The following is a 26,481-nucleotide window of genomic DNA, read 5'->3' as shown; positions in this document are numbered from 1 at the left end:
TTCCTGTCGCCCAGAGCTCAACCAGCGCAGGGGGCGCCACCGTTACCCACTCCCAACGCACTCTTGACACCAACCCGCTGGTACCCCATTCCATGACAGGGGGCCGCGGAGCTTTAGCGTTCGAGGACTGGCAGGTCCCTGCATTCAGGGGACGGTGGATGGACAAGTTTTCGATGGTGCTTGATACTGGGGTGAAATATTCCACGCGCTGTGAGCTCTTTCCGCATCTCCCAGTGAGTAACAACACGATCCTCCTTGTGGACTCTCGAGATTGCATGAGTCACTGCCATTGACTGAACGAACACTGGAATTCGAGTGGCATTTCCGGATGGGACTGAACTTGACTGTGCACATCCGTTGGGGGGAGCATATGTGGTGCTCTCCTCCATTCCAGTGGCTGAACTGAAACATCTGAGGGCAGCTCTGAAACCTGGTTCTCCATCCTCCCGCGGTGGGTATGCCCTGTTCCTGATCCAACCTCCACCCATTCACCAATTGACCCAGTACATTGTACACTGTACATATGATCGCACACATGATTTGGTTTCTCAAAATGCATTCATCCAAATTTAGTCAGGAGTTCATCTTGCATTAGGATTATATATGTGTTATGTCTACCGGCGTTGCCTCGCATGCGTGCCTTGTCCCTGAGCAGCAGAAATGGTATGAATTGTTTACTTTCGCTGAGCCACAAATCACATTGACTATTGATGCGCGTCTTCATACTAAAGATCTAGGCCCCATGGTAAAGCGGTGTGTAGAGGCGGTTGGCTGGGTTCAGACGTCTATTACGAATGTTGAATACTGTCAGGTTTAATCACCTAAGCATTCACTGAACATAGGCTAAATGAATGGAAGGAAGACAAGAGTTGATCTTTTACTCGCGAGGAGAACGAACGGAGGTGTGCTCAGTTACATCTCCAACTTCGTTCTGGAGCACACTCCGCCGAGCCCTCTATTTTATTAGGGAAGTCCCTAACAATACAACGTATTTGCACTAAGGGGTGAAGGGGGGAGCACCAGCAGGAATATGTAAACATCTCAGACACAAGAGGAAAGACAGACATCAATGGCAGTCATCCACTGATTGAAAAGGCAGATATGCCTTTTAGTGCTCTGGTACTAAATGTCTCAGTCCTTTTGTTTCAGAGGTGTGTCTCGGCACACCTCTTTTGATGTTGCAGACGTTGATCCAGTCCTCAGGCATCCGCTTCTCTGTGAAGTCTTCTCATCCATATGGTCAAACATAGGTCACGCTGTGGAACAATTCTTTTGCAATACTAATAGAGTAAAATATGGGATAAAATATATCTTCAACCTAACAGTTTTCTTGGGTTTTACCCAATTTTAAAATTATTTGCATGTGATCTGTTAATGGGGCATATTGATGATGAACTTCTTTTACAAATTGAAGAATAGATGATATTAAAAATAAATCTATTCTAGATTTCAGTGTTGCATTTCTATTACACCAAGTGAATTCCACCACATTGGGGTTAAAAAAATCGCCAAGCATCAGTCAGGGAGAGATTAGAGCAAAGTAATGACAGAAGGTTATTTGTTGATCTCTGGGATAATCTAGGAGGATATCGATCCTTTGTGTCGTCTGGGCACTCGTTAAAATCTCCACAAATAATGGTGACAGCTCCTTGGTATTTTTTGTTGAGGTCCTTTAATTTTAAATTTATTAATTCAAATAATATTTTATTAAGACTGTGAGAGTTAAATCCGTATATGTTGCAAATGATAAATTTAGCATTGTCTTGTTTAACTATCAACAGAATCCATCTACCATCACTAGCAGATATTGTCTCAAGAACTTCTTCCTTGAATTTATGCAAGAAAATCAAGACCCCTGCAGAATGATTAGTGCCGTGGCTAAAATAAGATAGATTTCCCCATTGTGTTTTCCAAAAATTAACGTCTGACTCGCCAGAATGTGTTTCCTGAAGTAAAATTAAGTCAGCTTCTGATTTTTTACAAAACAAAAAAATTGCCTTACGCTTAGTAATATCCCTCAGACCTTTAACATTTAAGGACACAACATTAAGAGACTTAAACAAATGATCCATGAAAACAGAGTAGAACACTTGAAATTTTGAAATACCAGACAAGAAATGCGCTTTTAGAAAATAAAGATCTTAAGAGGTGGCGATTAACAACCATTTAAATTATCTAAGCATTTAGTAAAAGAACATGTTGCTCTCACAGCACAATCGTGAGTTAAACAAATTTGAAGAATAAAGGATCTAAAGTATGTGTAGACTATTTAGTGATTGAAGATGTCAGACAGTTGTAGGACGAGTGATTAGTGCAACAAAGTATAGGAATGGTTTGAAGAAAAAAAAGAAAAAAGAAGAGTTTAGTAATAATAAATAAATATATAAAAAAGAAAATAAATAAATAATAAATAAATAAATGAATAATAATTAAATAAAATGTGTATATTAATATATATAAATAAGTAAGACAGAAGATATATAAAAAAATAAATTAAATAATAAAATAAAAAAACAAACAAACACACACACATACGCACACCCACACACATAAATATAAGGAACCTTTTGTAATCAAAACGAATCTTTTCTAAAAAATTCAAAACAACCTTGTATTCGAAATATACTAGTGTAGAAATTAAATAAATTATAAATAAACTATTAAACAACCAAATAATTAAAATAACAAATTATTTAAAATCAAGTTCACATTAAATAATAATTGTCTCCAAAAGGGGTCCAATGAAAGTCTGCACAGTCTCAAACATTCTACAGTTTTGTTCCGGATTAGCCCACTTTAGTCCAAAAGACCAATTTATTTTAAGTTACCTGTGGAAAGTCCATCTTCTTCCCATTTATGAAGACGAAAGGACCACGGAAAACAGCTTTTTCCCCTCTTTTTCTTGCTTTCTGAACCAAAGGCCAAAGCTTTATCCTCTGGGGACAAAGCTTCGGTGATCCTCAGCTTGTTGTCAAGAAGAAACTTGGAACCTCTCGCCTCCTTCCAAACAGCATCCCGGTGTCGTCGCAAAGCAAACAGGACTATAGTTGAGCGAGTCGAACCGTCTGGACGTCTCTGTCCAATGCGGTGAACGATGTCAATCCCCTCCTTCAAGCAACCTCGGGTGGATGGTGCAGTTCCCTCCAGGATGGTGATAACTTTGGACCTGATATTCTCGTTGTCTTCTTCCTTTATTCCGTGAATCTTCAATGACCAGCGACGGCTGTAGCGATGGCTCTCTGCAATACTTGCTTTCAGGAGTTTATTTTCAGCCTGGAGTTTCTTAATTTCCTTCTCCATTTGTACTCCTTTTTCTTTTTGGACTGTCGCAGTTAGTTTTGCAACCTCTTGTGAAGTGGCCTCCGTTGTTTTCTCAATGGTTGAAATTTTCTGAAAGGTCTCATCGTGTTTAGCAGATAGAGCTTTAATTGCCGCTAGTATACCACCTTCATCTTCACTTTGCTCTTTTCGGTGCCGGTTTTTTTGGAGTACCGTTCTGGGGCATTTTAAAGCTTGAAAGTTCCATATTTCCATCAACTTCTTCCATTGTTACCGCGGCAGTTGTGTCGTCGCTGGGCATGACTGAGGACTCCGCTGTCGACAAGTTATTGCTTTTCTTCCTTTTCTTCCCTTTAACTCCCTTTCCCATCCAAAGAAAACGTGTCTCACTTCAAAATACAAGGTTGGATGCGTGAAAGCTGAAAAAAAATCAACTTGTACTTACATAACTTGGTGTTAATCACAAAACCCCTTGACTATCTGAACAACATACGTTCTCTTACGTCGCAGCCATCTTGGCTCTCTCCCTGCATTCGTTATTTTTTTATTTTTTTTCTTTATTGCAAACTGCAGAAAATACAACAATTAGACAAATGTAAAAGTCATTATAGTAAATCGAACAATTGAACAAGAAAACGATCATGAATATAGTGGAAAAGAATAATATAACTATTAAGTAAAAATACAGATAGATTAACGGAGAAATAGAAACAAATAAAATAAATAAAGAATAAATAAAGATATTAGGGAACAACTTGCTTGGGGCAGAAAAAATAGGACTATATAAACACCTTCAAGTTTTTGCAGATCTCTATTGTTTTATGAGCCTTTTGTTTAAAAGAATATTTGATGGAATGGATGTACTGTTGAAAATCGTTGTAAAAAACAATAAAGCATGGTTTCTTTCCACGAAATTTACAGGAGTGAATATGGTATTTTACCATTATATTCAAAAGATTTATCAAATAATATACATCTCTTTCGTCCATGTTATCTTCAAAGAAACCAAACAATACATTTTTCCAAGCAATTCTTATATCACTTTCAATATTATTATGTATAAAATCACATAATTTCTGCCATAACAAATGAACATAAGGGCAATACCAAAATAAGTGAGTAACAGATTCAGGGCATTTGTTACAAAAACTACAGTCCGTGTTAATACCGATCTTAAATAGTTTGTTTATATACATTTTGGATGGGTAGAATTTATGTATCAATTTAAAAGATATTTCTTTAATTTTGTTTGTGATTAGATATTTGCTTGATTGGAGCCAGACTTTTTTCCACGGTATATCATTAACAAACATATTCCAGTGTGGAATAACATAGGGTAATGTTGTAACGTCTTTCTGGAGCATGTTCCTTACCTAAGTGACACTTTTTTCATCAAAATCGTGTCATATGACAAAAGCGATGTGCAACAACAAACTATAGGAGACCCAGAGGATGCTGTTAATGCAGTAAAAGAAGATAAATGGATTGCACCACTGCTTGTCAATGGCACACTATTTGCTTTTAAAATTGACACAGGAGCAAAAGCAAACATAATTAATGAAAAAGACTTGAAATCACTTGAAGAGAAACCGGAAAGTCACAGAAAAGGCAGTGAAATTGAAAACTTACAACAATCAGCCAATAGGCTAAAAGTGACAGCAAAGGGAAGGCAACACAAGTTAACGTTCAAAATTGTGCCAAGTGGACTGGAGTCAATCCTTGGAGACAGGACATCTGAAGATCTTGGATTGGTAAAAATAATTTACCAAATCAACAGCAAGGATGTCAATAAGAACAACAAAGTGTTGCAGAGTGAAGGTCGTAAGAGTATAGTGAACAAATACTTTTCTGTCTTCAAAGGACAAGGGACGCTACCTTACACTTACAAAATACAGCTCAAGGAAGATGCTAAACCTGTAGTACATGCCCCGAGAAGAGTTCCAGCCCCTCTCAAAGATAGATTAAAAAAGGAACTGAACAGAATGACACCAATCGGAGTCATAGAGAAAGTGGAAGAAAATTCCATCACGTGTGTTGAAAAGAGGAACTTCCCAGAGTTACGTGTTTGCCTCGACCCCAAAGATCTGAATGAAAACATGATAAGAGAACATTATCAGATTTCCAAGCGTGAAGAAATCCTGAGTGACATGGCAGGTGCTAAGTACTTAAGCAAATGAGATGCATCGCATGGATTTTGGCATTAATAACTGTGTTTGGTTTGCTGATGTTAATAACGTTTTTTACAAAAACCGTATGAGTATATATTTAGCATCTCATCAATATTTGCACAACAGAGTACTGAGTTTCGAGATCCTCACAATAATAGTTCTCAAAATATATTTATTTTCAATTTAGGTAAGTTAAGGGATATTTTATTGACAATCTAACATCACTACACAAAGACAGAAACAAATTGGTGGTGGGGGGGAGCAAATCTTTTTCTTCTTGGTAGGGGCGGGCGTGAAATAATTGAGAAGCACTGCTAGTATATGCAGACATTATATTCATACAATCTTGCAGCCCGAGAGAACCACAGCATTGTTGCAAGTTCGGTAGGAGAAACGTAAACGTCCCAGTGCTGTTCCAGCAGCGGCTTCTCGGGGCATAGGCGGAAGTGACGTAGAAGCTGACTCGCCAATGTGGCGTTAATTTAGTTATTTTGTTAATTTTTTTATCAACCGATTTAAAACATTATATAAAATATATATTAAAATAGAACAGCCAGGGGTAAAAACAAACACAGAGGCAAAGAAATATATTTGAAAAATACGCGCTTAAACCATGACGTCATCAGAAAGCGCGCAGCTTCCGAAGGGCCTCGACCACATCCACTGACCCGTCCACACCGAAATAAAAACAACCACCGCTAAATTCTTCTGATTTAGTGTGGAACTGACTGTAATTTTATCAAAGGATGTCCAGTGCTACTCTAAAGGACTACGACATAATTCATTACGTCTTTGTGTCCCGATAACCTCATCTTCGCGCGTTGATGCTTTTCGGCGTAGTTTGCTTAGCTTGTTAGCTAGCTAGCCGCTAACAAAAAGAGGCACATGACTCATCGCCAAGCAGAGATCAAGTGCGGATTTTTTGTAGTTATCATTTGAAAATGAGTGAAAGAACGACACCCAAGTACAAAGATGAACTTTCTGGAATAAAAGAAGAGAACGAGCAACATCTTCAACTGCTGGACGAAGTTTGCAACCAGCCTCGTGTTGTGCCACTCAAAGCAGGTTTGTACACGTCTTACTCTCATTTGCGTTGTAAAGAACGACATTGCATGCATCACAACATTAAGTTGTTTGGGGAAATGCGTTCAAGGTTATTGCCGTTTTATTTTTAAATATTGCCTTTTACTTGTCGGTTTTCTAAACATTTGTTTATGCCAAATAAAATCAGTGCAGAAAATAAATGCCAAAGAATAACCAATAGTGGGGGGTGAACTCCATGTTTTCCCAGTATAAAATTTGAACTGATTATTTTACATTTTCAAATTTCTGGTTTTTATATCTTGTTCAAGCAATTCCTTCCGGAAGGAATTCTGCCTGACTCTACAAAATGTGCACACTGCGGCGAAAACATCAATGGCGGTTGATCAATTTTAGTGGATACAACACAAAATATTACGTTTTTTTTTTTTTTAAAGTCAAGTACGTATCGGTCTTTTTTTATTTATGAACTTTGTACTGGCTTGGTCGTATGAGAGTCAATGAACCTCGGGTGGCCCTGCACTGTTTTGTGCACGTGTGCGTAGTTTCACCCCATCAAAACATTTAAAATACATTGAATGCATCCATCCAGAGTTGCACGGATCTCATCAGTGATCAAGCGCATGCTGCAAGGAATGCATCTGCATCTTTGGCTTACTATGGGCTGAAAAAGGGAGAATGTCACAACCCCCTTTTCTACCAACAAGTCCAGGAACATTTAGTTCCTGGTAATAAAGTTCCTGTGGCCCAGGTGGTTTGCATCTCCCCCGCAACTCATAGTTCCTGGTAATTTATCCAAATGACAATGATGACTTAACAGTGGGAGGTCTTTTGTTACTTTGTTACTCATTACTGACACCCTTTGGCTGTTAAGCATCATTGCAGTTACAAAATAATTCAGGGAACTCTTATAATATTATGGCGTATCTTAGTCTAATTTTAATACATATTGGATAACTTTAAAATATACATTCATTATTCAAATATGTCAACATGAAAGTCAGAGCGAAAGTATTGTTGCTTAATTTATGTGTAGGGATTTTGATTCTTCACACGTAATTTTGTTTTAAAATTTATTTAGAAACAAAAATTTTATTAAAAAAAAAAAGGGGGAATGTTGGAACGTACTAGCAGGCGAAATGTCAGTTTGGGAAAAAAAAACAAACAAAACACAAACATAAATCATGCAATAAATAGCGACTATGATGCCAGGGCCTAGGGCTGGGCGATAAACCGAAAATTTACCGTTACCGGAATTTATTACTATGACCGAAATCATTTTGCCCATGTCGGTAAATTCAGTGTTTAAAAAAAAAAAGAAAAGCCTTTTCTGTCTGCGGCAATGTTCATGCCCCTTTAAAACCGCTACAGCGCCTCTAGTCACGTGACTCCACCCGCCTGATCGAGAAAGAAAACAGACGTCGCTGTCGAAGCTGGCGAATCACATCCAGAAGCTTTTTCACCACCCACAACACAACCATGCTGTGCTGAAAGTTCAAAGTGAGAAGCAAGGTTCGACAAGTGACAACAGCCCATTAACGGAGGCGACACCATACAAGAGAACGTCTCAGAGGAGGACGCAATAGCCTAGCACATAGCTAAAGATAAAGCTCCTCTAGTTCCAGTGGCGCGCACAGGATTTAAACGCTCCATGGAAGCCATATTTCTCGATATGGACAACATCGGGCCGGAAGCTTAGACATGTCAAGCATTTTGCATCTACATCCGACTTGTGGTCGGGTCGCAACATGGATCCCTGATTGGGCCTAACTGTGCATTACATAGACGACAAGTGGCGACTGCGCACCAGAGTACTCGAGACGGCACATTTTCCCCGATGATGCACACTTGTTTATTTGTCTTGCATTGACATTTTCTTTCATTTTATTTACCATTTTTTTGTTTGGCATTATTTGCACCATGACAGCATCTTGGCGCAAGCTAATTGCAGAAAAAGATTTTGCAAGAGGTACCCTTTTTCTTTGTGACATTGTTCAAGTCATGCAAAGCAAGCTATTTCGAATGTTTATACAAAGGATTTTTGGACATTTATTTTTCATTGAAAGTAATGTGTACCAGTTGGTCAATAAAAAAAACAGTCAGTACGCATTTCCTGCATTTATTTTGATTTTAGTCCACGGGGAATTTATCGTGCATTTATCGTTATCGAGGTAAAATTCCTCAATTAATCGCGATATGGTTTTGAGGTCACATCGCCCAGCCCTACCAGAGCCCCTTTAATTCTTTTAGGCATACAGATTAGAATGGAAGCAAAAAGTACCCACGATGAAACTATCTCTAAATGCAAAATGAAAAACTTGTAAACATATTTCACTTAAAGGATTTCTATTCTATCAATGACATTATGTTGTGATGGCCCCCAGTGGCCCCCATCAATATGTTGGGGTCCCACAACAGGTCTTCCATCAGACGCACACAATAGCCTGTGTGTGCTAACTTCAGCTCGCTTCCAGAAACGTCTGTGAGTATGTCAGGAATTAAATCGGCATCAGCCGCAACGTGCTTCCTTTTTAATTGCTCGTTTATCACAGCTGTGCTGCTAAGAAAGGAAGGTTGACATCGTAGAATGTAATTTTGTGAAATGCACCCATGGTCCGGTCCAAATCGGGGTCGCACGCATTAATCCGTGTGCGGCAGGCACAAGTCAAGGTAGCACGGTAGAAACAATATAAGACAAAGTCGCCGCCTGACCTTTGACTTGACCAAATTAAATGTGTGTGTCTTATTGTGCCCGACAGAGGTCAGTGAAAACGATCTCCGTTTTGTGAAAGAGGAGCCAGACTTGAGTCACATCAAAAAGGAGGAGGAGGAGGAGGAGGAGATCAACAAGTCACCAGTGAACATTGTCCCTTTTAAGACTGAAGTTGAAAACAAGGATGTGAGTGAGGACAACAGAGGGGCGCAGCCTACAAGCAGCAGCTCAAGTCATCACGTGACAACAGAAGGTGATGAAGACCACTGGGGGCCATCACAAGCACACAGTGAGGACACATTATCAGACGCTCATGACAATGATGATGATAATGGGCAAGAAAACCCCTTTTCTTGCTCAGTTTGTGGTAAAAGCTTCTCTCAAAATTCAAGTTTAACAATCCACACAAGAATGCACATTGGAATGCATCTGCATCTTTGGCTTACTATGGGCTTAAAAAGGGAGTACGCCACAACCCCCTTTTCTACCAACAAGTCCAGGAACATTTAGTTCCTGGTAATAAAGTTCCTGTGGCCCAGGTGGTTTGCATCTCCCCCACAACTCATAGTTCCTGGTAATTTATCCAAATGAGAATGATGATGTATCAGTGGGAGGTCTTGTGTTACTTTGTTACTCATTACTGACACCCTATGGCTGTTAAGCATCATTGCAGTTCCAAAATAATTCAGTGAACTCTAAAAAAATATTTTGGTGTATATTAGTTGAATTAGAATACATATTCCAGAAACGTCTGTGACTATGTCAGGAATGAAATCGGGCATCAGCCGCAACGTGCTTCCTTTTTAAATGCTCGTTTATCACTGTTGTGCTGCTAAAGGGAGGTTTACATTGTAGGACGTAATTTTGTGAAATGCCCCCATGGTCGGGTCCAAGTTGAGGTCGCACGCATTGCTCCGTATGCGGCAGGCACAAGTCAAGATAGCACGGTAGAAAATAAGACAAAGTCGCCGCCTGAGGTTTGACTTGACCAAACCAAATTTGTCTTTCTCCAGACGTCAGTGAAAACGGTCTCCGTTCTGTGAAAGAGGAGCCAGACTTGACTCACATCAAAAAGGAGGAGGAGGAGGAGGAGGAGATCAACAAGTCACCAGTGAACGTTCTCCCTATAAAGACTGAAGATGAAAACAAGAATGAGAGTGAGGACAACAGAGGGCCGGAGCCTACAAGCAGCAGCTCAAGTCATCACGTGACAACAGAAGGTGATGAAGACCACTGGGGGCCATCACAAGCACATAATGAGGACACATTATCAGACGCTCATGACGATGATGATACTAATGATGATGATGATGATGATGATGATGGGCAAGCCAAAGGTGAAAGGGCATGTCACACTGACTCATTCACTTCAAAGCTGTCTTTAAAAGGGCACAGAAAAACACACAGTGGTGAAAAACCTTTTTCTTGCTCAGTTTGTGGAAAATGCTTCTCTCAAAAGGCAAATTTAACAGAGCACGCAAGAACACACACTGGAGCAAAACCTTTTACTTGCTCAGTTTGTGGTAAAAGCTTCTCTCAAAATTCAAGTTTAACAATCCACACAAGAACGCACAGTGGAGAAAAACCTTTTTCCTGCTCAGTTTGTGGTAGACGCTTCTCTGAAAAGTCAAATTTAACTTGTCACACAAGAACACACACTGGAGAAAACCCTTTTTCTTGCTCAGTTTGTGGTAAAAGCTTCTCTAAAAATTCAAGTTTAACAATCCACACAAGAACGCACAGTGGAGAAAAACCTTTTTCCTGCTCAGTTTGTGGAAGACGCTTCTCTGTAAAGTCAAATTTAACTTGTCACACAAGAACACACACTGGAGAAAAACCTTTTTCTTGCTCAGTTTGTGGCAAGAGTTTCTCCCAAAATTCACATTTAACAACACACACTGGAGAAAACCTTTTCCTGCTCAGTTTGTGGCAAAGGCTTCTCTGTGAGGTCAAGTTTACGAAGCCACACAAGAACACACAATGGAGACAAGCCATTCAGTTGCAGCGTTTGTTCTAAAAAATTTGCCACGAAACCGGAAGCTGAGAGACACGATTGTGCTGGGGAGAATTGCTGCGATCCTTGAAGCTTAAAAAAAGACAAAAAAAACTGAAGGAACTGACTCTTTGTGGTAAGATGTAAATTTTGATTTTGAATAAAATATGAAAAATTGAATTTTTCAAAGCTCTTTTATTGACTTAATGCCAATGTGATCAGTGCCAGAAGAACCATTGTGTCTGAGTGATGATGATCGTTTTTTTTTGTTTTCATATCAAACATTATAAATGAAATTAATTGCCTTTGCCTAGAACAACATTTGTTAACGTTATGCTTTTCAGTTGTCTTTTTAATCGTACTTAATGGAAAAGGTGTGAGAAGAAACGGTGCTTATGAAATCGGTGCCTTCCACAGTCATCAATAAAATCACTTGTTCCACTTGCTCAACTGGCCTTCATTACACTGTGAAAAGGTGAAAAACCGAACTAGAAGTTGAACTCTAAAAAGAACCAGAAAGAGAAACGCAAATAGTCTCAGTTTCTCTCAAAGGTTTTGGTATGTCAGGAGTTGGCAACTTGATGGCGACTGGAGTCAGCGCTGGTTTTCTTGCTGTGTTTGGGTGGCTCGGGTATGTATGGTCCATTGAACATAACTCAAACTCTTCAAATATCCCCTCACATTTAATATTATGCTTTCTGAATAAATTTCTGCAAAATACACTTAATGGGTTGAGCTCTATCAAGTGTTTGGGGTTTGTTGCTAAGCAGAATCTCACTTTGGAAAAAACTATCATTTTGTCAAATATACCAAATATTTTTTTTCATGCTGTTTTATATTTTTTATACATTGGATTATTTATATAGTGAAATAGGAAAATCTTAAAATGTAAAATTGGAAACCACCTACAGACTTAATTCAATTAATAAGAAATATAGAAACATTTTATAAATAATGAACTAATTGAGAAGAGTCCTGATCTTGAAATAAATATTGAATTATAAAAAATACTAAAAAAATAATTCAATAACCCGACCCTGGATGAGCGGCAGAAAATGGCTGGATGGATGGAATAATTTAAATTGCACACATTTTCAAAAGAACAAATATGTTCAGAAATATTCAAGTGTGAAATAAAAAGGTTCAAATTGTTGATAATTTTACATACTAAAACAATTGAATAAATATTGTATTATTACATAAGCAAGCTTAAATATACATTGAAATAAATAAAAAAAAAAGTTGTGTATTTTTAAATGGCCTTATATAGATATGGGAAGTAATTCTCTTTATGAAACTATGAAGGGACTGAAGCTCACAGAAGTGACAAGTCTTGGTTCTGAAGTTCCGATGTAACCAGATACTGCCCTGAAAGAAAATAGGCCTGAGCATTGTTTATGGTGGGGGCAATTCTCTCGCCAGGTCAGTGACCTTCCAGGGTATGGAAGTAATTTAAGGTGCCTTCAGTGAAGTCCTACTTGAATGAATCCACATCAAAATACCATCATTTATGACACCACGGCTGGACAAATAATATCCAGAAACACACTTACGCACCACTGAGTGAGTGTTGGACGATATAGCTTCTCTTGAAAGGTCCGACTTGAAAATGTCTTTGCAAGTGTATCTACAAGGCGCCGCGTTCAGGACCCAGTCTCCCCAGGAGGCCTGGGTTCGAATTTCCCCATTGTGGGACTAATAAAGGGAATATTATTATTATTATTAATTAAATCCACAGGACCTTTTCAAACTTGTCTTTATCTTCGGGTTCATTGAATACCTCGATGGCCTCCGGCATTGGTTCGCAAAAGGGCTATTTTTCTTTCGTCCGCTCTGTTTCCGACTCCCACGTCGGCAAGGTAGAGCAGGAATTGTTGCTTGAAAGCCCGCCAACTCGCGTCCAGATTTCCCTTCATTTTTAGCGCTTCTGGTGGCCTTACGGAGTCCATCTCGCGTCAGTCCTTTTCTTGACCCGCGACCTGGTACCATGTAATGTTCTGTCTTCTATCTTAAGAAGTCACGCTGGCAACGTGATGCTGCAAGCTTGTGTGTCTTTATTTACTGACTTGCATTCTCGTCTATGTGCAGTCACACTTGTTCGTCTGGTAACCATTAATTGCACTCAATCACCTTTTTAAACTTGTTTGTGAAGCTTGTATCAGGCACTTGAATAAGATATTGTAATTAACGTAGACCCACCAAATTTTATATCTATATCTATTTCAATTCCCAGACTGTTGTAAAAGCTTTCTTTGTATATAATCTAGACAGTGGCATCCTCACAGGCATTGCCCCCAGAAACAATTTTACAACGTATACATTTAGTTGTGCCGATAATCACCACAATCCAGAAGTGTTGGTTCGCAATAATGTCCTAATGATATCCAGCTAATATGGCACAATGTTAGAATTTGGCTTTGCAAGATGGGCAAATTATTCCTGAATTGTCATGACCCGTGTCGGGCATGTCAGTGTGTTTGTTGTTATTTTCTTCCCTCCTTCGTGCCATGTGCTTTTCTGTTATTGTTTTGTCAGCTGTGTAGGGGCGTTTCCCTCTCAGCCGTCTCATCCTCACCAGCCACGCACCTGTTCCCTGTCAACCATCACGCACCTGATTCCCATCTGCTCCCCTGATTACTCGGACTATTTAAGCTTCCCAGACCAACTACTGAGCGTCGGGTCATTGCCACACTTTCCGGACTTCCACGACCACGTTTGTTCCTGTCAAGCTCATGCTCTTGTTCACGTCCTCGTTCCCGTTACGTCCCTCAGCGTTTTGCCCCGGCTTCTGTTCCTCGTCCTCCTTTTCTGTTAGTCACGTTTTGGTTGCCCTTGATACCTAGCACCCTGCCACGTTGTTTGTTTCATTTAATAAATTCCCTTCACGTTACCCACCTCTTGGCCTCCTCGCCTTTTGGGTCCACCTCCTCCTCGCTGTAAGGCGAGCCCCCCGACATGAATTAAAGAAAATTTAGTTCACTGAGTTCAAATATCTAACTGTCTCGAGATTATAAATTAAGCCCTGAGCTAACGCTCCAATTTTTACAGTTTTTTGGCAAATCTTTAAAGCAAACCAAATGAAATAGTAACCATTTATGATAAATAAATAAATAAAAATCCCAAACTAGAATTACGCAGATACCAAATTAAACCATTTTTTACGGGAAGAATAGGTGCTCTCCAAGACGTAGACAGCTCCAAGAACCGCTGCAGTCTTCACCTCCTATTGTCTCCCGAATGCCTCCCTCCACCTCCAGGCTGTGCCAACTCTGATTCTGTCAACTGGGGGAGGGTGTAGAGACAGAAAAACAATTGAGGGAGCTGTGGAGCAGAGCCCAAAATCAGTCGGGCCTCGTGTCCACAACCCCTCCGGCAGAGACGCACACAAAGCTACCTCTCCCGAGTGACCCGCTTCGTGAAATTTTGAAATTTAGTCACGTTCCCAAAACCGAAGAATTTGTAGTGGGTGCTGAAGTATGATACCCTGTTAGTGACGCAGAGTATTCAACATTCGTAATAGACGTCTGAACCCAGCCAACCGCCTCGACACACCGCTTTACCATGGGGCCTAGATCTTTAGTATGAAGACGCGCATCAATAGTCAATGTGATTTGTGGCTCAGCGAAAGTAAACAATTCATACCATTTCTGCTGCTCAGGGACAAGGCACGCATGCGAGGCAACGCCGGTAGACATAACACATATATAATCCTAATGCAAGATGAACTCCTGACTAAATTTGGATGAATGCATTTTGATAAACCAAATCATGTGTGCAGTGTACAATGTACTGGGTCAATTGGTGAATGGGTGGAGGTTGGATCAGGAACAGGGCATACCCACCGCGGGAGGATGGAGAACCAGGTTTCAGAGCTGCCCTCAGATGTTTCAGTTCAGCCAGTGGAATGGAGGAGAGCACCACATATGCTCCGCGGCCCCCTGTCATGGAATGGGGTACCAGCGGGTTGGTGTCAAGAGTGCGTTGGGAGTGGGTAACGGTGGCGCCCCCTGCGCTGGTTGAGCTCTGGGCGACAGGAATGGCACCGGACCAGAGGATGGCACATTCCAGAAAGTGGCTCGGTATGGACAGCTCATCACCCAGTGACCCCGCAGCAAGAGCACACCCCACTCACAACCCCCGTCTATAACCACCCCTACCTCTGTTACTGCAATCCCGACCTCGTTGACTGGCCGGGTACGGACAGCCAGTCTGCTGTGGTGCCGCGTCACCCGAACATTGCCTAGGAGCAGCAGAAGCGGAAGGCGCAGGTGCAATGGGAGCTGCATGCATTAGCTGCCCCCCCCCCTTTTTTTTATCTCTCTTGGCCTCCTAAACATGCAAGTACAACAATTTTTAGTAACACTCCTTAATCCAATCCCACATTTTCCTTTTCTGATGTCGTGCAAAATGATGTAAAAAAAAATGTGTTCTCCTGAGACTGATTAGCATTTTTTCATTGATGGACTGTTTCACATGATGTCCGGAACCGGAAGGACACGCCGTGAGGACGGCCAACTGGAACAGCTGCGGAATGACGACATTATTGGACGGGTCACTGCCGGAAGTCTCACTCCATTCACGTCTCGCCCTGGCCACATAGACCAGGCCTGTCTCCTCTGCTCCCCACCTAAAAGATACAGCAACATCGGCCCCAACGGGGCCAGAAATATCTGATGCACGGCACGGCCGATCTCACCTGAGGTGTCCCCATTCAGCCGGTGACCGTCATGCTGGTCTGTAGGTCTGGCCTCGGCCTCAAGTGAGGACAGTTCCTGACAAGTAAATTTTGTCCCGCATGTAACTCTGTAATCCCCTCTACGAAGAACCTACCCTTGCGTTAAGTGAGTAATTTTCATAAAAACAGCGCCACCGCCAACTTAACTGAAATTAACCTCAAGTATCACCGCTGTGGTGCCGTATATTATGGAAAAGTCTTAACAATACAACAAAATTCTGCTCTATCCTGGACTAGGTGTGTGTTATCTATTCGTGCACCCAATGTGAATATTAAAACTGCGGAGCACATGAGCAGGCTAAAGCAACAACTATATCTTAATCTGTTTTCATGGAACCTAACTTAGAATATCTTATATCTCCCTCCTTGTTGAGGAGAAACTCCGGGATGGGCGTGATGCGGTGCTATTTGAAGCGTTCTCCGACCTTCTGGTCACACACGTCATATGTCACCTCAAACCTGTGGAGAGAACTGGAGGAGTGGCACTTGCCAGTGAGAAGGGGTAAATTACCTCCCTTCTGAAAATTTCAGTTTTGCATAAATTTTGTGTAATAATGTCAATCAATCATTCACTTGATGCTTGAATTTGATTAGTCCAATCTGTCTCCAATAACAATTTGAAAATCAGTACTTGGGAGTGCAATAGGGATTCAGGTTGATCAGGCCTGTCCGTCCATTGCATCCTACGTGGTGTTTGGGCTTACCGGTGCCCTCAATCAGGTTTCTTTCCTGAGGCCCGTCCCTTAAACATTCACTCAAACCACTTAGACATACAAACACTTTTTCTGTCACACTTTCATTCACCAAAAAGATACTTTCCAATTCCACACAGAAACCTTTCCCTCGGCGCGTCCGCCTTGATTACACTGAGATTTGTGCTGGCAGAACCTTAATTTTGCCTCAATTTAGCCAGCGTATGCCAAAATTTACAACTGTGTGTTTGTGGATTTTCCCATTCAGTCCCCGTGAGGTCGCTTCTCCTGTATCTCCAGGACGTAGCTGATGATACTGCACCTGTGACGTCAAACACCTCATAGATGTGGATGTTAGCAGTCTGGCATTTATGGAATGCTGTCATGTCCCTTAAAATTTGTCATGTCAGAGTTCGCGTCGTACAGTCATAAAACGTCTGTCGTCTACCTTTGTCACATTTAATACACATCAGTTAATAAATCATCTTCAGAACTATTTAATCCAACTTTATATTTGGTAAACCAATCTCCAATTGCTAGGTATTTCCTGTTCAAAGGATTTTCTTTCAACATGTTCAGAGAATATTTCACTTAAAACCTATCCCAAAATCATACTCCCTTTGCTTAAAAATTTACATTTTAATAAGATTGTCGCCGTTCTGCTGTTCTTTCGGTGTCTCTTGTATGTTTTAGTGTTTGTTTATTTCTAATTTCCTGCAAATTTTATTAATCTTCTATTAATTACTTTATTACCTAATATTGAAAGTGGAATGCGCTATATCAATTAAGTTGTATGTTCTTTATGTCCAAAAATGTTAAATCCCACTGTGCGTTTGTGGATTTTCCCATTCAGTCCCCGTGAAATCGTTTCTCCTGTTCCTCCTGGACGTAGCTGACGATCCTGCACCTGTGACGTCAAACAGCTCATAAATGCGGATGTTAGTCTGGTATTTATGGAATGCTGTCTTGTCCCTTAAAAGTTGTCATGTCAGGGCTGGTCGCATAGTCATAAAACATCTGTCGTCCACCTTTGTTACATTTGATACACATCAGTTCATAAATCAGCTGCCAAACTATTTAATCCAACTTTATACTTGGCAAACCTCTCATCAATTGCGAAACATCTCCTGTTCTAAAGACTTTCTTTAAACATGATCAGAAAATGTTTCAAGTAAAACCTTTCCCAAAAACCTAATCCTTTTGTGTCATGGTCCGTCTTATCCTGTCATGTTTTTGTTTTGTGTTTGCCCAGCTGGAGTGGGGGCGTTTCCTTCCAGCGCTTGTTCCTGTTCATGTCGTCATGGCTGGAGAGACTCGCCCACCAGCCACGCACCTGTCACTCGTCAAGTCATTGATTACTGCACTATTTAAACACTCCACGCTGACTACTCAGCGTCGGAATAGTCATCTTGCTCATGTCCCAAGTTGTGAATTCTAGACACCTTGTTATTGCATTCCGTGTAACTTGTTCCCGTTCATTGTTAGTGTTTCCGTTTTCTTTTATTGATTTTCTCGGTTGAGCTCGCTCATCAATTGGTTTTCCTTGCCCTTCTGTGGTAAGCGATTTTTGTTCATTTTGTTCCTTGCCTTTTGCAAGCCTTTTTCGTTCCCGTCGTTATTCCCCTGGTGTCAGTTTTTCCACTCGTGTCTTTAGTTGCACTTTGTCGGTATTGCGTATGATTTTATATATATATAATGTTCCTGTTTTTGTAAAAATAAATATCTTTGTTAAAATTAATTTCTCTGTGTCTGCGCTTGAAGAGTCCTGATCCTATTTTCCAGCTGTGATGGAAAATACCATCACAAAATATTCCGACCATGGACTCTGCGGACACAGAGAAGATTTACAAGGCTCTGGCCAGCCAAGGACGATTGGTGGGACAGCAGGAGACTGAGCTTGCGGACTCCCGCAACGCAGTTGGCCAGCTGGCCCACCGTTTTGAGAATTTCGATGCCCTCATAGGTAGCCTGCTATCACGCACTGTCTCGGGTTCCGACCCGATTGCCTTTGCGACCGGAGCTCTCCCGCCCGGCTACCACAGTCGCGAGCCAAATTTACCTCACCCCTCCCATTATGGGGGGGAACCTGGCCTTTGTGGGGAGTTTATTCATTAATGTAGGTTAAATTTCGATCAAGAGCCCCTCACGAATGTTCATGACAGCACCAAGGTAGCATTTATGATGAGTCTATTGACTGGCCAAGCTAGTGCTTGGGCCATGGCTGTGAGCAATGCCCGACCAGACCTCCGGTCTTCTTTCCCTGCTTTCCTGAGTTTCAGCGGGCATTCCATCACACAGTTGAGGGAAAGGAGGCTGGAGGTGAACTGTTAGATTGCACTCAGGGCAGCTGATCGGTGGCCGACTATTCCATTTCTTTACGCATTTGCACGGCGGAAAGTGGTTTTGATGACTGTGCCTTACGAACCGTGTTCCGCCGAGGAATAAACTCGGCTTTAAAGGATGAGCTCGCCGTCCGCGAGGTTACGGCATCACTGGAGGAGCTCATCAGCCTGGCGATCCGTCTGGACAAACGCCTGAGAGAGAGAACCCGAGAGAGAGGAGCAGAGCAGCTTCACACTGAGCCAGCGCACCCCCGGGTCCTAGTGCCTCTTCCTTCTGATGAACCTATGCAGCTGGGAGGAGGTCGGCTGGATGCGGTGGAACGACAGCGATGGCTCAGGTCGGGGTCTTGCTTCTACTGCGGCTTACTGGGCCACCGGGTGTCTTCATGTCCGACACGACCCTCACGCCGGGCACCACCACAGAAGCAAGGATAATTCTGTAAGTCGGCTATCCGCCACCTCGAGCACCCCGACTCCGGGGAAGAGAACTCAAGCCTCGAGGTCAGAGGACAAATGGACTTACGACCTGGGGACACTAAAAGACTTGAGATGGACGGGGAAATTATTGGACTAAGTACTAGTATCCACATTCGTGCCCTCGTTGATTCGGGAGCGGATGATTGTTTCATTGACCCCGGGTTGGTCGCTAAATTAGGTTGCTCGGTCAGAGAATTAGGAAAACCCGAGAGAGTTTGCGATCTCGACGGGCGACTCCTGGCGGATATTAAACGGGTAACGCAAACGTTAACCTTAAAATTATCAAGTAACCACGTAGAGAAATGGTCCTTTTTTTGTCATGCCCTCCAGAGCAGCCCCGATTGTTCTTGGGTTACCCTGGTTGAGGTCTCACAAACCGGTAATAGATTGGGGTAGGCTGTCTTTTGAAAATTGGAGCCCTTATTGTTATGCCCATTGTTTACGCTCAGTGGAAGAAGGACTAAGTACCCGTGCCACGCCACTTGAAATTATTTGCTTAGATAATGTTCCTGAAGTTTATCATGACCTCCGCTCCCTTTTCAGCAAAGATAGGGCTCAATCCTAACCCCCGCACCTTCCATATGATTGCGCCGTCGAGCTCCTTCCGAACTCGACCCTTCCTTCTGCTCGCCTGTATAAGTATCCCAGCCCGAGCAAACAGCAATGAAAGAATATATCACCAACTCCCTTGCGGTGGGATTGATTCAGCCTTCAAAATCCCCGGTGGGATATGGATTTTTCTTTGTAGAAACGAAGGATAAGACATTACGCCCTTGTGTGGACTACAAGAGTCTGAACGATATCACATTGCGGTTAAAAATCGCTATCCACTTGCGGTGCTGGACTCTGCTTTTGCTCCGTTGCAATCAGCAACAGTGTTTTCCAAATTAGATTTACAAAGTGCTTACCATTTGGTGAGAATACGCGAGGGGGATAAATGGAAGACAGCCTTCAAGACGTCCTTTAGGCATTTTGAATATTTGGTAATGCCTTTCGGATTGACCAATGCCCCCGCAGTTTTTCAGAGCCTAATCAATGACGTCTTAAGAGATATGTTGAACGTCTGTTGTTTTGTTTCTCTTGATGACATTTTAATCTTCTTGAATTCCGTGGAGAACGCCAACGACACGTCCGGGCCATCTTGCAACGTTTACTTGAAAACAAGTTGTACGTCAAGGTGGAGAAGTGTGAGTTACACAAGAATTAGGCCGATCCGGCCAAGACCCGCGCTGTGGTAGATTGGCCGACACCCACTAACCCTAAACAGCTGCAGCGTTTCCTGGGTTTCGCGAATTTTTACCGCCGCTTTATTTAGAATTACAGTCACCAAGCATTACCCCTCACTCGTCTCACATCCGTCAAGACAATCTTTATCTGGGATCAAAGGGCTGAAACCGCGTTCCGTGGCCTCAAACGAGCCTTCACCAACCCGCCTATATTGCGTCACCCTAACCCTGAGTTTCCTTTTGTTGTAGAGGTGGACGCTTCTAATTCAGGAGTGGGGGCGGTGCTATCTCAGCGTTCTCCAGTCGACCAGAGACTCCATCCCTGCGCCTTCTTATCCCGCCGGCTCAGTGAGGCCACTACGATGTGGAGAATCGGGAACTGTTGGCGGTGGTCCTCGCGCTTCAAGAATGGAGACACTGGCTAGAAGGCTCCATAGAACCGTTCACCGTGTACACTGACCATAAGAATCTCTCATACATCCGGACTGTAAAAAGACTTAATCCTCGCCTAGCACGTTGGTCCTTGCTCCTCAGCCGATACAATTACACCTTAACATATCTCCCTGGGTCCAAAAACACCAAGCCGGACGCCCTGTCACGCATCCATGATCCAGTGGAGGAAAGGCCGGGACCTGACAGCGTGGTGCCAGACCATTGCTTGGTGGGATCCTTGCAGGGGGAGATAGAGCAACAAATCCAAGGGGCACAGGACGATGCCAACAACCCGTCCGGGTGCCCAGTGGGCCGGTTATTTGTGCCGGCCCAACTTCGCACAGAAGTACAAAAGTGGGGCCAATCCTCCAAGGTGGCATGCCATCCCGGGGTTCGTCGTACCCTCGGGCTCATCTGTGCATCGAGTAAAGCATCGCATGAGCCTCCAGCGGGGCTTCTGCACCCCTTGCCAATACCTCCACGACCTTGGTCACACATAGCCCTGGACTTTGTCACGGGTCTGCCTGCCTCTCGGGGCAACTCCGTCATACTCACCATTGTGGATCGCTTCTCCAAGTCTGCTCACTTCGTCGCCTTGCCTAAGCTTCCGTCTGCCCTAGAGACGGCCAACCTGCTTGTGCTTCATGTTTTTAGGCTTCACGGAATCCCGACGGATTTGGTGTCCGACCGAGGCCCACAATTCGTGTCCCGGGTGTGGAAGCGATTCTGCCGGTCCCTGGGGGCTACGTCAAGCCTGTCATCCGGGTACCACCCTTAGTCCAATGGACAGTCTGAAAGGACAAATCAGGACCTGGAAGCTGCTCTGCGGTGGATGTGTCTCGATCGGCCATCCTTGTGGGCCGACCATCTGCCATGGGTGGAGTATGCGCACAACACGTTGGTCTCGTCTGCCACGGAGCGCTCCCCCTTCATGACCGCCTATGGCTACCAGCCTCCGCTGTTTCCATCCCAGGAGGGGGTGGTGGAGGTTCCGTCCATCCAGTTCCATCTTAAGCGGGCGCATTGCGTCTGGAGGGAGGCCAGGGCGGCCCTGTCCTGCACCGCCGAGCGCAATCGGCGGATCGCTGACCGCCGTCGGCGTCCCGCCCCGGTCTACAAAGTGTTCTGTTCTGCTTCAGGGTTGCATTCACTCACACGATCGCTTGAACTTTCACACGATATATTGTATGCACCACACGTTACTTTAAGCATGTTTTGTTGTGAGTGTGGGACGCAAACCCCACTCTCTCCTTTTTATCATCACTCACCAGACATTAACACTCTACTTTCTCCTACACACCCTAACATTAAACCAATTGAGCATCATAAGACATAGACCCGGGAATTATAAACATGGGACACAACAACCCAGTAGAACGCATTACAGCAAGGGCCACAAATTGCCACGGGACACACACAACGTATAGACAATTGCACAACAAATACATGTCACAATTAACATTCAGACAACAGCACAAACACACAACAGAGCAAGTGAACCACATTGGAACACCCTGAAATCAAGAAACTGTCAACAATATCGGAACACCTTAAAATCTATTCTATATTCCAGCAACCGGAACGCTCCGCACCTCGGTCAACCACGTATACCGTGACTGCCCGCTCTTTTACCGTGACTGCGCACTCTTTTTTGAGGTTGCAGTGCGACCATCAGCTCGTCAGCTGTGCACTTCCCTCCACCGTGTATGCCTCTGCAGCGACAAATAATGGCGGTCCGAAAGATCCAATCTTTCCCAGCCTCAGGCCACTTATATACTATACTATACTAACTATACTGAGCGTCACTTTATTGGGATCGCCGTGCACACGTTCTGCTAGTCAGCTGTGCATCCCCTTCTTCGACTGCCAGAGCAGGAGTCCCCCTTTTTGACTCCGGGTGCTAATTTCTGTTGCCGGCCGACAACAGTAGCCCCCTACTTATTTCACCTGCGTACGCTTCCAATATTACTAGTAATCCATGCGCAATCTACATTCTATACAAAGCATTCCTGAAGTCCAGAAACAATATATCCAGAACCACTGACAAAATTTAACGGTCTAATAATCGGCCACGTCTTTCCACTCTACAATATAACAAATCAGGAGACTTTGAATAAACAGGCTCTCCCCTACCGTTGTTCTGATTGTCCAGGCCTGGAATATTGTAGAGTGTGAAGTACAAGCCGCAAGGACTCCCTTTTTGAGAAAATCACGTCGGGGTCACCAAAAATGTTGGCGTTGAGCCACCGAGAAAACGAGAAATATTTCGTAAATGAACCTGAAAAGCCAAACTTACTCCAATGCGTGTTCGTTTTTTGTACTCAAGAAGAAAAGGGTCAAAAAAAGACTCAACAACAGCTGATTAGGGTTGCGATATTTTAGTTTCTTCGATTTCTTGAGTTCAGGAAATAGTACAAATACAGATATCTGGGCGGCTTTTTCTTAATCTAACGAGAAACTGTTCTCGGACGAGCACAATCGAAAAATGTCGCGCTGATCTCAGCCCAGCCTCACATTTTATAGGAGGTTTTCTTTGTCAAGGGTCATGTAGGTTGAATCGGTCGTCCTTCCTCCTTCCCCCGGTCCACGTCCAAGGCTCACCTTCTCAGGCAGGCGGCAGTCTCTCCGTCTCTCCTGCTCACATTCCCCTGTAATCTCGTCAGTGTACAGATTGTGTGGTGTATGTTTTCCCAGATCAAATTATGTTTTTGGTGTTCCTGATCGCGTCCCTGTGACGTCCTCCCGGCCCAACTTGATATGTTTGAATCTTCGATGGCCTATGTGGAGAATGTGTTTTGTCGTATTTTCCATGAAGTGCTATCTGGTTTGTCATCAGTTTGAGCTGAGCAGACTGAATCTGTTTGTTCTGAATGAGAGTGTGGGTCATAAAATTCTATGTGTGCAAGTTTGAGGTCTTACATTTAAACTAAGTCATAAAAATTTAGCATACGAATGCATCAGTAAACACCATGACTACAATACCAGTCAATCTTATCGATGCACTGTACTTCTACTTTAATTTGATAAATGCTTTTTGTTCAATCAATGTTGAACATATTCAGTAAATATGAACCTGACCTTTTGTCCCGTAAGTGTTTAAAATAATGCCAGCAATCGTAATACAATCCTTCACTATTAATTACATAACACCTACAATAAAGCATAACTTTAACTCTATTGATGAAAGTAAAGTTTAATTTAGGCTATTAAGTAACTCAGTGTTGGGCCTTCAATGCTGAGCGTTGTATTTTTAGGTGAGGGTTTTGAATCCAATCGGAATTCTGCTAGCTCGTGTTGCCAGGCAGGTTTCACAATACGGGGAGCGCGCATTATGCATTCCGAGGCCTTAAGATGCAATTGTGCGAGCATCTCTTCTGTCAAAGTCAATGAGCTTTCATATTTGTTCGACGGTTGCGAAAGCCAATCAGATCACGATTTGGTTACAGTGAGCCTTTTCGCTGGCCTTACGCTGAGAGTGATGAACGCGTTTTGTGATTGGATACTCACTTGTGAGGGGGCGGCGCGATGCCGAATCAACACACCAAAAAGTCGTAACTGGCGACCGTTCGAAAATCTAAAATATATTCTTGCTTTTTTTTAAACCACAATGGTCGAAGGAGGGAAAAGTGTGGATTTAATTTCAGATCCACTTGCAAGGACATTTTCAAGTCGGACCTTTCAAGAGAAGCTATATCGTCCAACACTCACTCAGTGGTGCGTAAGTGTGTTTCTGGATATTATTTGTCCAGCCGTGGTGTCATAAATGATGGTATTTTGATGTGGATTCATTCAAGTAGGACTTCACTGAAGGCACCTTAAATTACTTCCATACCCTGGAAGGTCACTGACCTGGCGAGAGAATTGCCCCCACCATAAACAATGCTCAGGCCTATTTTCTCTCAGGGCAGTATCTGGTTACATCGGAACTTCAGAACCAAGACTGGTCACTTCTGTGAGCTCCAGTCCCTTCATAGTTTCATAAAGAGAATTACTTCCCATATCTATATTGTCATGATCCGTCTGTTCTTTGTCCAGCAGAGGGCGTACCCTCCGCGTGCTCCTCGCCGCGCGTCACCGGGCAGACGCGCCCAGCCACGCAGCTGATGCTCATCCCCTGCTGATTAATGGGACTACTTAAGCCGTCGCCGAGGATCGCTCGGCGTCGGATAATTTTCCTGCAATGCTCATGATCATAGTTACTGCTCACGTTTGCTCCATGTTGTTCCGTGTCTTGTTTTGCTCGCTCATAGTACTTTTCTGTTCAGCTACTTTTCGGCTCGCCCTTGGTTCTCGGTTTCGTTATTTGGACTCTTCCTTCCCTTCTGTGGTAAGACCATTCTCGTTTTGTAGTTTATCCTTGCTTGGCAAGCGCTTTAAGTTTAACCTCGTTTTGATTTCCTGGCGCGACTCGGTCCGCCAGCGTTTTCTGTTCTCGTCGCTCGCGGCGTTTGTAATTATAAATATATATCTAAATCTATATTGTTCCCTAGTCCATGCCCTAGTGAAAGTATGGATTGATTGTTCTCTGTCGGCCCCAATAAACATCTGGTCTGAAACTCCTCTTGTTGTCAGCGTTTGTGGAGTTCACTCTTCGCTTCCGGCCTCGGCCGGACAGCGACCCCAACATATATTAGGCCATTTAAAAATACACGACTTTTTTTTTCATTTATCCTCCTGACTACCAGGGAAAAAAATGTTCTCCAATCACATTTATTTTGAAATTCCCCAATCTACGTGAAGTAATTAGAATATTGCAAAAGAAATTTTTGAAATTGTTATTTTTGTTTTGAAGCTATGATGTGTCTTCTACAATGCACATCGGAACTCAATACAGGGGAAAACGGAACTTCATTGTGAAACAGTTAGTCCAACAAAAACATCAAAAAGTCTATTTGACAAAGTGTTCAACATAAATATTACAGTTCATCATCTCTTTTCTTTTATTTCACTTTTGCTTCTATTATGCTTATTTGATATGATACTTCAAATAGCAATTCCCTTTCTTGGAAATACAAAGGAAAATTTTGCACTTGGAGCACATAAATGTTTCACTGTTGCAGCCAGATTGGCGACACCCTGATGCATGTGTTTCATCCACCATTTCTGGAAGATGCACAGCATCATAGTCTCATCATGTCATGTCATTATCCACACCGCTTATCCTGTACAGGGTCGCGGGAGGGTGCTGGAGCCTATCCCAGCTGACCACGGGCGAAAGGCGCACTACACCCTGAACTGGTCGCCGGCCAGTCACAGGGCAGACATGGACACCATCACTGAGTGGGAACTAAACCCACGCTGCCCGCACACAACTCGGGCGAGTGTACCACTACACCATCAGTGACTTCATCATAGTGTCTCAGAGCTGCATTTGACTGTGGTT

General features: G+C 42.9%; 1 protein-coding gene across 1 annotated transcript; it reads left to right on the top strand.

The window, feature by feature from the left end:
- The first annotated feature begins 6,367 nt into the window (after positions 1 to 6,367).
- Positions 6,368 to 25,219, top strand: LOC148341748 (uncharacterized). The gene is made up of 6 exons (XM_088287942.1): positions 6,368 to 6,512; positions 9,248 to 9,454; positions 10,215 to 10,578; positions 21,201 to 21,471; positions 21,877 to 22,192; positions 25,134 to 25,219. The coding sequence occupies exons 1-6, from the start codon at positions 6,389 to 6,391 to the stop codon at positions 25,217 to 25,219; spliced, it is 1,368 nt and encodes a 455-aa protein (XP_088144068.1). The 5' UTR covers positions 6,368 to 6,388.
- The last annotated feature ends 1,262 nt before the right edge of the window (positions 25,220 to 26,481 follow it).

The sequence above is a fragment of the Idiotropiscis lumnitzeri genome, chromosome 2, assembly GCF_059441095.1.
Source record: "Idiotropiscis lumnitzeri isolate Australia: NSW breed Sydney's pygmy pipehorse chromosome 2, RoL_Ilum_1.0, whole genome shotgun sequence".
Lineage (NCBI taxonomy): Eukaryota > Metazoa > Chordata > Actinopteri > Syngnathiformes > Syngnathidae > Idiotropiscis > Idiotropiscis lumnitzeri.
The sequence above is the reverse complement of the archived record's forward strand: the minus strand, read 5'-3'. Positions and strand labels throughout refer to the sequence as shown.

Excerpts from the sequence above, each read along its gene's own strand:
- LOC148341748 (XM_088287942.1), top strand. The coding sequence starts at position 6,389 with ATGAGTGAAAGAACGACACCCAAGTACAAAGATGAACTTTCTGGAATA. Across the intron at positions 6,513-9,247 it reads TGTTGTGCCACTCAAAGCAG|AGGTCAGTGAAAACGATCTC; the intron begins GTTTGTACACGT and ends TGTGCCCGACAG. Across the intron at positions 9,455-10,214 it reads TCATCACGTGACAACAGAAG|ACGTCAGTGAAAACGGTCTC; the intron begins GTGATGAAGACC and ends GTCTTTCTCCAG.